The following is a 16,342-nucleotide window of genomic DNA, read 5'->3' as shown; positions in this document are numbered from 1 at the left end:
ACACCATCAAGAATGTAAAATGTCTAAACATTTAGAAAATTAACTTGCATTAATTCAAAGCATCAGCCTGTACTGTATTGGGGTTCAAACCCACGCTGCTCCTTAAGACCCTGGGCAAGTTACTTAATACCCCCATTGCCCCAGGTACATTAGATAGATTGTGAGCCCATCAGGTCAGACAGGGAAAAATGCTTCAGTACCTGAATAAACTCTTGTAAACCGTTCTGAGCTCTCCTGCGAGAACGGTATAGAAAACTGAATAAATAAATATGTATTAAAAAAATCCCAAACTAATGTGCATCTCAGAATGGCAAAGACAATGAAGAGATAATAGTATTTAAGTTTGTTCACCTCCTTCTTCAGTTGGAATAACCTGTGCATTTCCTTGATGACCAACAGAACGCATGAGTTGGTTTGTGTCATCAGCCCAGTATACCAGGTTTCTTTCCCAGTCATAGTCTAGCAGGTCTAAATTGGACCACTCTTGCATAAGTGTCTTTTCAACAGCAGCTCCCTTGGATCCAAATTCAAGCAAGTTAATTTTCTTTCTATTAGCACACATCAGCTTCAGATCTAAAAAACAGAACACAAAAGCATCTCAACGTTTTCATTGAATCCCTTCTGTATAGCAGCGCCTATGATGTTCTGAAGACCGGCAGACTTGTTAAAGAATACTCATACCACATAGCCTCACTTCAATAAAATAAAATAAACTACGGAATCATCCTGCAGTGATATTTCAGCTGACAGCAAAAGTAAGCCAACCCACTGTTGCTAACAAAACAAAATACACACACCACCGCTGACTTGCCAGCTAAATTAGGCCAGGATATTCAGTGCCAGGCCGTGTGCAGGTACCAGCACCGAATGTCCAGGGCTGTTAAAGATTTTCCAATTCTGCTTTTCCTAAATAGTTTCAAGGACAGAACAAACCCTCCCCCCCCCAAAAAAAAAAAATCCCAACCAACCACAGACCAATTTGTCCAGGAATTGCAGATTAAAACAAGATTTTAAAAAGTTTTCTGAACCAAAGATAAGCCCAGACATGTAATCCCAAAGGAAGTTGCTTCTTAAAAAAAACAACCAAAAAACTAACCAGTTGATATTGAATTGACAAAAAAAACTATCAAATAGATTTTACATTCTTAGCTCTAGCTGAAGGAAATTTCAATTAAAGAGAATTTCTCATTTCATATTAATTTATAAATAGGGTTATACAATAAGGACACTAATTTGTCAGATAAGATCAACAGGTAATGTTCCCGATTAACTTGAATTTTATTCTATAGTAGCTTCTAAAAAACTAACCAATGAAGTCTACTACAATAAGGTTGCAAATGCTCAAATTTCTATGAATCACATAGCACAGTTACTTACCGTAACAGGTGTTATCCAGGGCAGAAGGCAGCTATTCTCGCAGGTGGGTGACATCATCCACAGAGTCCAGATGTGTACAGCCTCGCATGCAGACTTGCTTGGAGAAAACTAAGAAGTTTTGACTCTGCTGCACCACGCATGCATGACTGCCTTCCCGCCCAGCACAGGGTGCATCTTCTCAGTTCAGATAGCTAGCAGAGAAGCCAACCAGGGGAGGTGGGTGGGTTGTGAGAATAGCTGCCTGCTGTCCCTGGATAACACCTGTTACGGTAAGTAACTGCTATGCGATTCATAGAAATTTGAGCATTTGCAACCTGTTACATGTGGGTAACCTCCAAGCTAACCAGGATGGGATGGTGGAAGTGTTGGCAACTTAAGAGAATAAATTTTGTAATACTCTCTGGCCAAAATGGCCATCCCATCTGGAGAAAACATTCAGACAATGAGAGGTGAAAGTATGAACCGAAGACCTGGTGGCAGCTTTGCAAATGTCCTCAACAGGAGTGGATCTGAGGAAAGCTACTGAAGAGGACCTGGTGGCAGCTTTGCAAATGTCCTCAATAGGAGTGGATCTGAGGAAAACTACTGAAGCCGCCATGGCTCTGACTTTGTGGGCTATGACTCGACTCTGTAGATGCAGTCCAGCCTGAGCATAGCAGAAAAATACAAACAGCCATCCAGTTGGAGATGGTTTGTTTAGAAATCGGATGTCCCAACTTGTTTGGATCGAAGGAGACAAAAAGTTGAGGAGCAGATCTGTGTGGTTTGGTTTGTTCCAAGTAGAAGGCCAAAACATGTTTACAGTCCAGGGTATGACGAGCTGATTCTCCAGGATGAGAATGAGGTCTTGGAAAAAACACACTGGAAGTACAATGGATTAAGATGAAATTCTGAAACCACTTTAGATAAGAATTTAGGATGAGTATGGAGGACCACCTTGTCATGATGGAATACTGTGAAAGGTGTGTCGCTACTGAAGCTTGTAGTTTGCTGAACCTGCAATCAGATGTAAGAGCAATGAGAAAAACCACTTTCCAAGTGAGATTTCAGATGAGCCGTATGTATTGGTTCAAAAGGAGGCTTCATAAATTGCGCAAGAACATTGAGATCCCAAACCACTGGAGGCAGTTTGAGAGGAGATTTGACATTGGAAAAGTCCTTTCATGAATCTGGAAACCATGGGATGAGCAGAAAGGGGTTTCCCTTAGATAGGTGGATGGAATGCAGCAATTGCACTAAGATGGACTCTAATGGATGTAGACTTGAGGCCAGAGGTAGATAAGTGCAGAAGATAATCCCAAGATGGAAGACAAGGAGGTATCTAGAGTCTCCTTATTATGACAGATGCACTACGTAGAAAATCTAGTCCATTTTTGGTGGTAGTATTGTCTAGTGGCAGGCTTTCTGGAAACCTCTAAAATATCTCAAACAGGTTGAGAAAACTGAAGAAGTTATGTTGAGAGGTACCAAGCTGTCAGGTGTAGAGACTGTAGGTTGGGATAAAGAAGAGATACTCGACTCTGTAAGCAGAGATGGAAAAACTGGTAGAAGGTATGGCTCCCTGCTGCTGAGTTGAAGGAGAAGGGAGAACCAGGGTTGCCTGGGCCACTGAGGAGCTATTAGAATCATGGTGGCATGATCGTTCTTGAGCTTGACAAGACTTAAGAAAGAGGGAATGGAGGGATCGCAGATAGGAAGAGAGATTCGTCCATTCCAGAAGCAAAGCATCTGCCTCGGGGCGATGAGGAGTATATCCTGGAGCAGAACTGAGGCAGTTTGTGGTTGTGGGGAGATGCAAAGGGATCTATTTGAGGAGTTCCCCACTGAGAAAAAAATGTGATGAAGAGGCAAGGAATTGAGTGTCTATTCGTGAGGTTGCAGAAGACTTCAATTTGTCCGCCAGATAGTTTCTCTCCTTGAATGTAGACCGCTTTCAAGGTGTTGTGATGGATCGCCTAGTCCCACACCTTTTGAGCTTCTTGACAAAGAGGGAGAGATCCTGTTCCTCCCTGCTTGTTGACATAGTACATGGCAACTTGATTGTCTGTCTGACTAAGGACTACCTGGCTGTGAAGAAGATGCTGAAAAGCTTTGAGAGCTTTAAGATTGCTCTGAATTCCAGATTGATAGACACTGACGATCCGTGCTGAACCAGTGGCCTTGAATACGGAGACCATTGAAATGAGCCCCCCAAGCATAGGTAGAGGAATCTGTCATGAGGACCTTCTGATGAGGGGTGTCTGAAAAACAGTAAACCTCTGGAGAGATTGGAAGAGAGCATCCACTAGTGGAGAGACTGGGTCATAAAGCCTGTGCCCACTGAGATGCTAAGGTCCACTGAGGAATTCTTCTGAGGTGATGTCTGGCAAAAGGAGCCATGTGACCTAGCAGAACCATCATGTGCCTCGCTGAGTGAAGAGAGGGATGACACTTAGCGACAAAGTTGAAAGAGCATTCTGACGTTGAGGAAGGAATGCTCTGAGTTGCAGTGTCCAGTACAGCTCCAATGACTGTAGAGTCTAAGAAGGCTTTAGCTGGGATTTTGTAAAGTTGATGTCGAACCACAAACTTTGTAGGAAGCAAATAGTCCATTGGGTCATTACAATAACCCCCTGAGATGTTGAATCTTTGACAAGCCAATCGTCCAGGTACGGGAAAACCTGCTGCTACTACCACTAGGCACTTGGTGAACACACTGGGAGATGAGGCTGAAGGGTAGCACTCTGTATTGGAAATAATATCATCCCACCAAAAATCTGAGAAATTTGCAAGAGGCTGGATGAATGGAAATGAGAGTGTAAGCCTCTGAGATCCAGAGGGCATAATCAATCGTGATCTAGAAGGGGATAGAAGGATGCTAGAAACAGCATCCAAAATTTTTCTGACAAGAGATTTGTTGAGAGCTCTGAAATCCATGATAGGTCGTAGATCCCCATCTTCTTCGGGACAAGGAAGAAACAGGAGTAAAATCCTGTGCTTTGTTGTTCCAGAGGAACTTGATGGCACGGAGATGAAGCAGAGCTTGAGCTTCCTGAAGGGTGGTCTGCAATGGATTGGAAGGATACTCTCTTGGGGGAAGATTTGGTGGAACCTGGATGAAGTGAAGAGTAACCTTCCCTGATTGTGAGGACCCAGAGGTCAGACCCACAGGTCATTGGTTAAAAAAAAAAAAAAAAAAAAAGATGGAGATGACCCCCCAATGGGGAGGGGAGAGGACAAAGGCAGAACGATTGAGGTTATGCTCTGTGTTAGATGTTCAAAAAGACTGAGAGTGCAGCAGGGGTCTGAGGTTTATGCTGCTGCTGTTGCTTAGGAGACTGCCTTGAATAAGGTGCTGGCTTTTGAGGAAAACTCCTCTGGTAAGATGGAGGAGGCCTTTAACCCTTAGTGATGGAAGACTTAGGCTTTGGCCCGATTATGGAAGCAAACGACTTCACATGTTCAGATAAGCGCTTTGTAGCTGCCTCAATAGAGTCAAACACTCATTGACCTGGCACGGGATGTTAGCCAGTTGATCTTGTAGATTTGGGTCCATATCTACAGTGCAGAGCCAGGCCAGACAGCGCATCGCCACCAATGCAGTGACTCTAGAGGACATTGCAAACACATCATATGCAGCTTGAACCATATGCATGCGAAGTTGACCCAGAGTGTGATGCATGTGTTGAAACTTTGGAAGTCAGTGTTGAGGAAGATACTTGAAAAAAAAAAAAATAAAAATAGGCATGGCATTGTCCAAATGCTTCAGATAAGTAAAAACAAAGTTATAGCTCAAAATTTGGTTTATCATCGAATTTTGATACAGCCGACAACCAAACTTGTCCATGGTCCTGCTCTCTCAGCCAGGAGGGACGGTGGCATAAACTTTGGAAGGATTGGTTCTTTTTAAGGAAGACTCCACGAGAAGAGATTGATGGGATAATTGAGACTTCTCAAATCCCTTACAATGGGCCATCTTATATCGAGATTACATCTTTGCTGGTATAGCAGGAACGGAATATGGGGTATCAAGATTTCTTTTGATAGTTTGAGAAAATGCCATGGGTAATTTGAGAGAATCCCTAGGAGGATGAGCCATACCCAGTTCTTCCAAATACTCCTTAGAGTATTTTGAGTCAGATTCCAAAGTGATAAGATCTTTACTCATTTGGCATAGAAATTTTGTAAAGGACAACGGATCTGAAGAGGTATGACCTCGTTGAGGAGAAGGTGAATGAGAGCCCCTCGAGGTACCTTTCACAGCAGAGAACGAAGGTGAAGCCTCTCTGGAGTAGCGATACCCGAGATCTGAATCCATAGGCAAAGATGAAGACAACGCTCACTTCTGGAATGTGAAAAAAACCTCGCAGAAGAACTCGACTAAGAATGGTGAGGCTCTGCAACAAATCTCCGACAAAAGAATTGGTGGTCTCCAAGAGTCTTGATGCCTTGATAAACGAGAATTGTCTAAGACCTAGGCCTCGATGAATGCCTCGACAAATGATGTGGACTATGCCTCGAATCACGGTCCCCTGATCGAATCGGATCCAGCCTTGAAGATGAATGTCGAGGAGTCCTCATCCTGTGCCTCAAAAAGGCCAACACCTTATGTGAAAAGGTAGGACTGGAAGTTATAGAATGACGTCGAGACCCTGAAAAGGACTCAGCTCCTTGTGTAGAAGTATCTTGAGGCACTCTTAAGGACTCGACTCCTTGTATTACTGTTAAGTATTCAGGCTGGACTGCAGGAAGCAGGGGTGAAGCAGGGGTGAGGCAGGAGTCAATTTGGCAAGCATGTTACCAAACTCCTGATGCAGAATAGTTTCCAACATATTCTGCAAAGCCGGCACCGAGATTACTGGATCTGGTACAATTGGTGTGGCCATGGACTCTGAGGAAGACCACCTTGAGGAAGAGTGTTGCCTCGATTTTGAGACAGGTTGCCTGGGTAGCCTCAGACCCACCGGTTCTAAGGGTGGCACATCCGGAGGGGTTGGCTTAGCTACTTACCTGACAGACACTGAGGATAACTGTCTCGGGAGAAGATTTAGCTAATTTTCCCGAAGACGAAGACCTCCCCATCGAGGAAGGTTTGAGCGAGGTCAAGGTTGAAGGTTTTGGCCCCGTAGAAGACTGATGAGTCGAGGTTGGGGCTGGAATCGGGGGTCAAGGCCTTAGATAAAGGCAGATCCATTCCCCTGAACTCGACGACATTTAAGGGCTCGATTTTGAAGTGTAGCACAGTGAGCGCATGACTCTGGATGATGGTCAGGTCCTAAACACTGTACATACCACTTGTGGATCAGTGATGGCGATCGCGCGTTGACACCGGCTACACTTCTTGAAGTGTGACCGGCCGGGACATGGAATGAAACACGGCCGCAGCGAAATCTAAGTCCGCAGGCTGAGGCCACAGAATAGGCCCTGCTGTGACATGATTAAAAAGCAACTTAAAAAAAACAAAAACACACTACCAAATGTGCAAACAGTGATCCTGTAAAGAAAATACACAAGCTGTGATAAGACATGAGTTTAGAACTAACTCTCGCACAGAGCCTTGAAATGAGGGCTTCTCAGCTCCACAGAAAACTAGAATTGAAGAGACTGAGGAGATACACATCCTACGTTGGGCGGGAAGGCACTCGCGCATGCGCGGTGTGGCTGTCGCGAACTTTCTAAAGTTCTTCAAACAAGTCTGCTTGTGAGGCTGTCCGCATCAGGGCTCCGTGGACAACGTCACCCATGTGTTGAGAATATGCTGCCTGCTTGTCCTGGGATAATGACCTAATTGGATTATATATATCTGATGTCTAAATTACCAGCACTTCAGAACACAATCTCCTTTCATAAAATCTGAAGGTACAAGAGCCCAGATGCATCTTTTGTCCTCCCTATAAAGGATCAGCAGGCCAGATATGGAATAAGACTCACAACTTGGCTACTAGCTGTCAGCCACCTACAAATTGAATGGAATGCCTGGGGGAGGGGGATGATGTGCTTTTATATAGATTGCTGGTGCCGTTTGTTGGCTTTAAGAGATTCAGAAGCCCTTATTAGCTGTAATAACTCATTGCACTGTTTGCATATTTTTGAATTTTATCAAGAATAAATGTGCCACATGTGGGACTAGTGTGCATTTGCAGCAGAGGTTTGTGGAACTTTGCACTACCAGCATCCTGCCTGCTACCACCAGTGCCCACCTGGTGAACAGAATGGGGATATTGTGCCAAAATATTCTCCTGCTGGGTACTTTGTGGGACTAACAGATGGAGGATCTGCTTAACGCCACATTTGCCACAGCCTGCTTTGGCTATTGACCTCAACTACCACCAGAGCTTTCCATTTCTGATTATCCCATAATCAAAGATGGCCTGAGTGGGAAGTCTAACAGGGGTTAGAAGTGATTTTTAGTAATCCACACTATGCATATAAAAATGACAGGCTGCTATTGTAACCATTTATAGCAGTGATTTTTTAAAAGCAAGTCACTCCAAAGTGCTCATGCAAATGAGGTTGCCAGAGTAGCAGACTAGCTAAATTTGCATGTACCCATGCTGTTATAGTATTGGTCACAAGCACAGAACAACACCCCCCCCCCAGCAGTGGGCGCATAGTGTGACCATATGGCTCCAGAAAAAAGGGGATGGACTGAGACATCCGGGTTTTACTTCCATTGAAAGCAATGGAAGTAAGGAGAACAGATTGAGACATCTTGGTTGCTTTCAATGGAAGTAAAACCCGGATGTCTCAATCCGTCCCCTTTTTTCTGGAGCCATATGGTCACACTACGCATTCCCCATACTACCCCACTGCCAACCAACACCCCCCGGCAGCGGGTGTGTTCCCCATACTCCCCCACCAAACACCCCCCCATGCCCGATGACACCCACCCTCGCCCCCTTACCTTATTTTCAGATGGCTGGCTGGAGGGATGCCTATTCCTTCTGGCCAGCTGGCCCACCTCTTTAAAGTGTCAGGCCTTCACCTCCCCAGTGCAATGGACTGGAGAGGGGCCTGAAACTCCGATTGGCCCAGGTTGTTTAAGGCCCCTCCTATGGGTGGGGCCTTATGCCTCTGGGCCAGAGCCTCAGGCCTCTCCCAGAGGCATCCCAGAAGGCTTGTCATTTTGAAAAGGCTAAAGACCAAGATAAGCCATTTTGATAATCTACTGCTAAAAATGCATGCAGACTACAGCCTGGAAACCAGTTTAGCAACCACGTTCAAGTTTTGAGAATCTGGGCCTCTGTCTCACCTCCTGGGGCTCCAGGGAACCGGTTGTACCAGCCTTGGAGCTCCAGATGTCTTATTAATGGTTCAGGGCTTGCAGGAGCTGCCAGGGCTAAGCTGGAGTGGGCATCAGGGGCCAGGCAGTCAATATTTACGGTGCTCACTCCCCTGCTGGGCACTCTCCTCCTCTGGTACCCACAACTTGCCCCATGCCAATGCTGAACAGGAGCTGCTGAAAGCCTTGCACTACTTTCCTGGCAGTTGCTCTTTCACTCTTCAAGCCAGAGGAAGTGGCATGGAAGCTTTCCCTCTGCTGCTGCTTCTCACCTATGTGGAGACATGAAACAGTAGCAGAGGGAGGGGGGGATTGGAAATTGAATACTTCTTATTTGTAGTTGTAAAACCATACAAAGCAGTTTACAGACAAGTACTTCAAGCATTTCCCCCATTTGTCTTGGTGGGCTCTACCTAGTAAACTTGGGGCAGTGGAGGCTTAAGTGACTTGCCCAGGATCACATGAGCAGAGTGGATTTTGATTTGAACCCACAACTTCAGGGTGCCAAAGCTGGTGGCCAGAGCAATGAAAGAGCAGCTGCCATGAAAAGGGAGGCATGGAACCCTGAACTGCAGCATGGGCTGCCATTGGCTCGCAAGCCTTGCAATGAAGACCACTAATCTAGAGTGTACAGCAGCATAGTAAACCTGCCATTCACTATGACAATTTTTACTACAAGGGTCATAAGTTTTCATCATTTTACTGCTTGCAAATGTCAAACTTCAGCTTTCATGTCTTGGCTGTTACTCTTCCATTTATACTAGATTTGGCATTTCTGGCACCAATTTTTCTGCATCAGAAATTAGAAGCCTAATGGTATGAACTACAATCCCAGATGTTGCAGTGCTCAATATTTTGCCACAATCAATGAGTTAAAGATACACACATTTACTACCATTACTTATGGTTGCAATTGGTCTTTTAGGTGAAAGGCTTAGTACTTGGCACCTAGAAAATATGGTAACCCTACTTAGATTCTAAATCAAAAAACGACCCCTGGCCCCATCCTCTCAACTTGACCCATCATGCCTTATTTCTCAGTCTTCCATCCAGCAGGTCATTCTCTTCCCAATTCCATCCAGTGTCCCCCCTCTCATGTTTCCCCTCCAACTCCCAACCCAATAGTGTAGTGAGGGAAGGAGGTACCCGAGGCAGTGGTATTTTTTCCCATATGAAAACTTTCAATAAACAGACTAAAAAAAAAATTCTCAAGAGATCGAATCTCATGATAATCTCGGAGTGGGTGAGAGCCAGAAGGCTCTGAGCATGCATAGATGCTCATGGCCCAGCAGCAGCCCAGCAGAAAACTGGTGGCAGGCACTTTCCAACCCCGGTGGCGCATGAATAAGGACAGGGCCAGTCAGGAGGGGGGGGGGGGCGAGGGGTATGAGGTGATTGAAAAATGAGGGAGCAGCACCGGTGGCCTCGGGGGAGCAGCATAGTTGGTTCCCAGGGGTGGGGGCTTGCAAATTGAGTCAATGCTTGATTTGTGAGTTAGTTTGCTCAAGTTTTGCTCGTCTTGCAAACTGAGGTTTCAAATCAACAGAACTGCACATCAAAATTAGGATCCCTTTCCAAGATCTACATGTACTTTAAAATACAGTAGGTAGAAGAGGACAGGCAGCTCAGAATCCCCTGATAAGGGTGGAAAACACTCCTGCTTCCCTCTAAGCTTTTTTTTTTTTTTTTTAAGTTAGCCAAGAGCTAAAGCAGCACAAGACAGATAGTCAAACATGCCCATTTGTCCTCCTCTATATTGTCAAATGAGCAAATGAAAGGTTATCTAGACTAGAAAGTTATGTCTATTGCATTAGAGGTTTAGAGAAGCAAGGAGCATACCAGAGAATGGAATCAGTTTGGATTAGTTAGGGTGAAGAAGTTTACTTACGTCCACATTTGCCAGAAGGCAAAGAGAAAGTACCATCAGGGCAAGCACACTTATAACCTTTGAAATGAACTGGTGATAGAAGACAAATATGGCTACAAGTCTCTGGAGTACATGGAGATGTACCTACAAGAGGAAAAAAAATGATTACCAATTGCACATCCATGAAAATACATATTTACATTCCAAGTTATAAGTATGGGCATTAAGAGCAGTTTCCCAAACTGGAAGATCCCAAAAATTATGTCAAGACCCACTGGTCTACAACCTGTCTTGGGGCAACCGCTCTTTCAGGATATCCCTAATGAATGAGCACAAGAGCTTCATGCCTAATCTCATGCATATTCATTAGGGATATCCTGAAACTTGACTGGCTACCCCCAGGACAGGTTTGAGAAATGTTTAAACTACAGGCCCTGCTTTTGGAATGTGTGGGACAATTCTTATTGGTTCATAAGACAAAAAGGTTTCCATAGTGATTGTCTTGAGGGAAATACAGATGTACACTAGTAGCATAGTAAACTGTCAGCAGAAAGAGCTGCAGTGTCCCATCAGTCTGCCCAACATGGTGGCCAGAGTTGAATATGGCACTCTGTTCTAAAAATTGGCAGGGAGACAGATTTAGTTTACCAGTGTTTAATCATAAAGTGGAACCTGTGCAGAGACCATTGAAGTCTGCCTGGCACTGGTCCTACTTCCAACTCCTAGAGTTGCCAATGTCCACTCCAGCCTTGATCCTGATATATTCTGCTCTGCACCCCCACCTCCCACCCCCATTTATTTATAAGGCCCAGTGTGCATCATCGGTTATTTCCCCAACCTTTGAAACTGCTGTCAAAGCTCATTCAGGAAAGCCTCATTCAGGAAAGGCTGCAAGAACAAGCGATCAAAGGACCCGGTTTGGATGTCAACAGAAGTAAAGAGGGCGATAAAAGGACAAAAAGGTATCCTTCCGGAGATGGAAAAAGGACCCAACGGAGGAAAATCACCAGACGCACAGGAAATACCAAAAGGAATGCCATCGGGAGGTTAGAAAAGCAAAGGGGGAATACGAAGAGGGGCTGGCCAGAGAGGCGAAAAACTTCAAGGCATTCTTCAGTTACGTTAAGGGAAAGCGACCAGCGAGAGAGGAGGTGGGGCCGTTGGACGATGGGGTTAGGAAGGGAGTGATTAAGGAGGATAAAGAGGTAGCTGAGAGGTTGAACACGTTCTTCTCGTCAGTTTTCACGAGCGAAGACACATCTAATATACCGGACTCAGAGGAGCTCATGAGTGGGGAACAGGCTGAAAAATTGGATCACATAGAGGTAAGTAAGGAGGATGTCCTCAAACAGATAGACAGGCTAAAATGCGGCAAATCACCAGGCCCAGACGGGATCCACCCAAGGGTTCTGAAGGAACTAAGACAAGAAATAGCGGGCACAATCCAGCATGTTTGCAACCTATCCTTGAAAACTGGTGAGGTACCAGAGGACTGGAAATTGGCGAATGTCACACCTATCTTCAAGAAGGGATCGAGGGGTGACCCCGGGAACTACAGGCCAGTGAGCCTGACTTCAATTATAGGGAAGATGGTGGAAGCTATGATCAAGGACGGCATTTGCGAGCACATCGAGAAGAATGACCTATTGAGAACAAGCCAGCACGGATTCTGTAAGGGAAGGTCGTGCCTAACGAACCTTCTGTACTTCTTTGAGGGAATAAGCAGTCGGGTGGACAATGGGGAACCCATAGACATCATTTACCTCGATTTTCAAAAGGCTTTCGACAAGGTGCCACATGAAAGGCTGCTTAAGAAGCTGTGGAACCACGGGGTGGGAGGGGATGTGCACAGATGGATCAAGCACTGGTTGTCGGGCAGACTGCAGAGGGTCGGAGTAAAGGGTCAATATTCTGACTGGCGGGGAGTCACAAGCGGTGTACCACAGGGGTCGGTGCTGGGGCCGTTACTCTTTAACATATTTATCAATGACCTGGAAAAGGAGGCAAAGTGCGAGGTTATAAAATTTGCAGACAATACCAAACTGTGTGGCAGAGTTAGGACCAGGGAGGAGTGTGAGGACCTACAAAGAGACCTGGACAAGCTGGAAGACTGGGCAAACAAATGGCAAATGCGCTTTAACGTGGACAAATGCAAGGTCGTGCATATAGGGAAAAAGAACCCGTTGTTCAACTACAAATTGGGGGGGGGGTATTGTTGGGAGACAGCAGACTTGAGAGAGACTTGGGTGTGCTGGTGAATGCATCACTGAAGCCATCTGCACAGTGCGCAGCAGCCTCGAAAAAAGCCAACAGGATGCTTGGCATCATAAAGAAGGGCATAACAACCAGAACACGGGAAGTCATCATGCCATTGTATCGAGCGATGGTGCGTCCACATCTGGAATACTGCGTTCAGTATTGGTCGCCGCACCTCAAGAAGGACATGGCGGTACTTGAGAGAGTCCAAAGGAGAGCAACGAAAATGGTAAAAGGGCTGGAACACTGCCCATACGACGAGAGGTTGGATAGGCTGGGGCTCTTCTCTGGAAAAAAGGAGGCTCAGGGGAGATATGATAGAGACCTTCAAGATCATGAGGGGCATAGAGAGGGTAGATAGGGACAGATTCTTCAGACTGAAGGGGACAACAAATACGAGGGGGCATTCGGAGAAACTGAAGGGAGATAGGTTCAAAACAAACGCAAGGAAGTTTTTTTTTCACCCAAAGGGTCGTGGACACTTGGAATGCGCTACCGGAGGACGTGATCAGGCAGAGTACGGTACAGGGATTCAAACAGGGATTGGACGGATTCCTGAAGGATAAAGGGATCATGGGATACTGAGGGAGGAGCTGGGATGTAACACAAGTATAGAAAGCTAACCAGGTAATGAGTATAGAAACCAAACCAGGTCGTGCATGTGCAAGACCGGAGGGTTAGGACTTCGATAGGAAGACAGGACTTAAATGAGAAATCAAGGTGGCAAGGGAGCCACTTCTGGTGATAGACAGGTCGTGACCTGTTTGGGCCGCCGCGGGAGCGGACTGCTGGGCGGGATGGACCTGTGGTCTGACCCGGCGGAGGCACTGCTTATGTTCTTATGTTCTAATAGTTTTCATAGGATTTCAACCTTATATAGTGCTGCAGAAAATGTACAAGATGCCAAGTTCTTGATAAATGGCAAAACTTTAATTGCAATCCTTAAAACATTGAACAGTTTGTATCCTGGTATGGTCCAATTGTATGGACCCGACATGGTCTGTGTTTTGAAAACATACTCCTTCCTCAGGGGTCCTAAAATGGAGTAAAACCTGCTTGCAAAAGAGCCATAAGGATAACTAGAAATTACAGTCAAGTAAACAATACGAAACTGGTGAACTGCTCAACTCCATTTTAGGACCCCTGAGGAAGGAGTGTGTTTTCAAAACAGACCATGTCAGGTACCGGTTTTCCATACAATTGGACCATACCAGGATACAAACTGTTCAATGTTTTAAGGACTGTGATTAAAGTTTTGCTACTTATCAAACATTATTGCTGCACTATCCTTTTTTGTTTAGTACTAGTTATTAGGCTAGGTCTCTGGAATAGTGCCCTTCTGGAAAGGAAAACAGGTCAACTGTATGAGTAGTGACTATTAAATAGGTAAAACAAAACAAGGAAAATTGCAGACATGTATAATGCAGGCAGAGTTTATTATATCAAATTAAATGTGGTTAAAAACACTTTAAAACAAACCAGAGGACCCGACACGGTCCATGTTTCGGTAAACACGCCTTCATCAGGGGTCCCAGGTTGAAAAAGGAATCAAATGAAACCGTAAACAAACTATAGCCTGTGTAAAGACAAACGCCAGAGGTCAATCTGTGTGTGGTCTACTAGGTGACAGAAAAGGCATTAATACCATTCTTCTAATCTTTAGATCTGTTGTCCATTCCCTCTGGGGTGTTCATTGTTGCAAATCTTTTCCATTCACAAAAGGCAAGCTTTCCCTTCTAATCCTTGGCACATGCCAAGTTTACCTTTTTGCAGACATGAAGGAAGTGCAAAAGTAAAATAAGTTTCTGAAATACTCAAACTATAAGCTAAGGTAGTGTGCCTGATATAAAATAAGCCTTTACTCCTCATTTTTCAATCAATGAATGCTCCTTCAAACAGAAAGTTCATGTTGAGCTCTATTTCTCACATCTTAAAATTTGCTTTTGGCACTCGCTTCCAAGTTCCTGAAGGATACACCTGCCAAATGCATGAGTTAAAATCTGCTCTTCTCCACAGGAAGAGCAGATCCTTGTCCAAAGGAATCTCTAATTTCACAAGAGACTGAAACTAGGACGAAAAACCCGCAACACTATTGCATTATAAAAAATAAACTGAGCAGATCAAAGAGACAGACACCTGCATGCTTGCCTGTGGAAAGAGAAACTGAAGGTGGTAGAAGACTTCTGGGAAAAGGTGGTTTCAAAAGCTGCAGTTGAATCTTTCTGCAGTATGCTCATGAGAATGGACAGAGTACTCTAAGGTTCAGCATACTATTCCTGCGCCACTGGAATTTCCAGTTACTGTAATATTAGTCCAAGAGTTTTGCTCATGTTGTACTGATCTGTGTTTAATTTACACATTTGATTTGTTCCTAGAAATTTTTGACAGCTGGGTGGCAAAAAATACAGAATTTAATACTATGCAGCAATTTATAAAAGGCACCCACTATTTTTGCAAACAAAAGTAAACAAGCCAGGACAAAACCTTAGAATACCATACACCTACTACTGATAAAACAGAAGTGGGAAAGCTATATTTTTTACACAAACATTAATTGTGTTCTGCACCTTTGTGAGCTAAATGACAAGCACCAGCTCTGTAGATCCAGTGGGCACATGCACCCCCAAAGAAATTTGAACTGAAAACTAAGCTAGTCAAAACTTGGATGCACCATAAGGGAAAAAACCCCAAATTGTATGCCTCTTATACTGAATTCAGAGACATCAGAGATGCTAAAACCTTAAGATGAAGGATACAGAAAAGCTTGCCTGTATTTTAGCTGAATTTCTAGTTCACTTTGTCTGAAATCTATCCTGAAACAAGTTTCAAGTTTATTAGGATTTTATATACTGCCTATCATGGTTATCTAAGCGGTTTTACAATCAGGTACTCAAGCATTTTTCCCTATCTGTCCCGGTGGGCTCACAATCTACCTAACATATCTGGGGCTATGGAGGATTAAGTGACTTGCCCAGGGTCACAAGGAGCAGTGTGGGATTTGAACCCACAACTCCAGGGTACTGAAGTTGTAGCTTCAACCTCCTCCCTCCAAGTTGGTTGGCCAAAATTTTAGTAAGCGTTTCCAAGGTTAAATTAGGATCTTGACTAAATTTCTGAAGAGCAAGAGCACAATGTAATTCAAAAATGCATTAAATAGGGATAGAAAGTACATTCATTTAGCCATTCTTAGCAAGAGATTTGACTCACTTTGAGGCTGCAGAAGTCTATGCATCATGGTGAAAGCAGAGAGGCCTGTAATGTTTATTAGCACTTCTTTCTCAGAGTCTTGAGTAGCTCTAAACAAACTGTTTGCATCAGCCCAATAAAACCAGCCCTCATAGAAAGCCAGTCCCAAAGGATTTTGGTCCTTGATCATGTCTGGGAAAGTGTGTCTTCCAGTGCCATCAATCTTTATAGTTTCTATGGACTAAAATATATGCAGATGTGTCATAGTTAAGGTTTTAAATACATTTCAGTAGATATTTAAACAGACACAGCTCGCCCCTTAAAACTGTAGCAGAAGTTAATTGCTATGGTCACTCTAAATCCACAAGCAATTTAACCTCATCTTTCCTGTTCAA

The 16,342-nt window shown here is 44.4% G+C and overlaps 1 protein-coding gene across 1 annotated transcript in view; it reads right to left on the bottom strand.

Moving 5' to 3' along the window:
• LOC117346133 (low-density lipoprotein receptor-related protein 2-like) overlaps positions 1 to 16,342 on the bottom strand; it is a 266,925-nt gene that overhangs the window by 156,720 nt on the left and 93,863 nt on the right. Inside the window, exons 11-13 of the mRNA XM_033915540.1 lie at positions 15,969 to 16,188; positions 10,527 to 10,649; positions 352 to 573 (exon numbers count right to left, since the gene is read on the bottom strand). Coding sequence (XP_033771431.1) covers positions 352 to 573; positions 10,527 to 10,649; positions 15,969 to 16,188 — 565 coding nt within the window. The remainder of the gene's footprint in view (positions 1 to 351; positions 574 to 10,526; positions 10,650 to 15,968; positions 16,189 to 16,342) is intronic.

This window comes from Geotrypetes seraphini, chromosome 1 (genome assembly GCF_902459505.1).
Source record: "Geotrypetes seraphini chromosome 1, aGeoSer1.1, whole genome shotgun sequence".
Lineage (NCBI taxonomy): Eukaryota > Metazoa > Chordata > Amphibia > Gymnophiona > Dermophiidae > Geotrypetes > Geotrypetes seraphini.
This window is presented reverse-complemented; position numbering and strand designations above follow the sequence as displayed.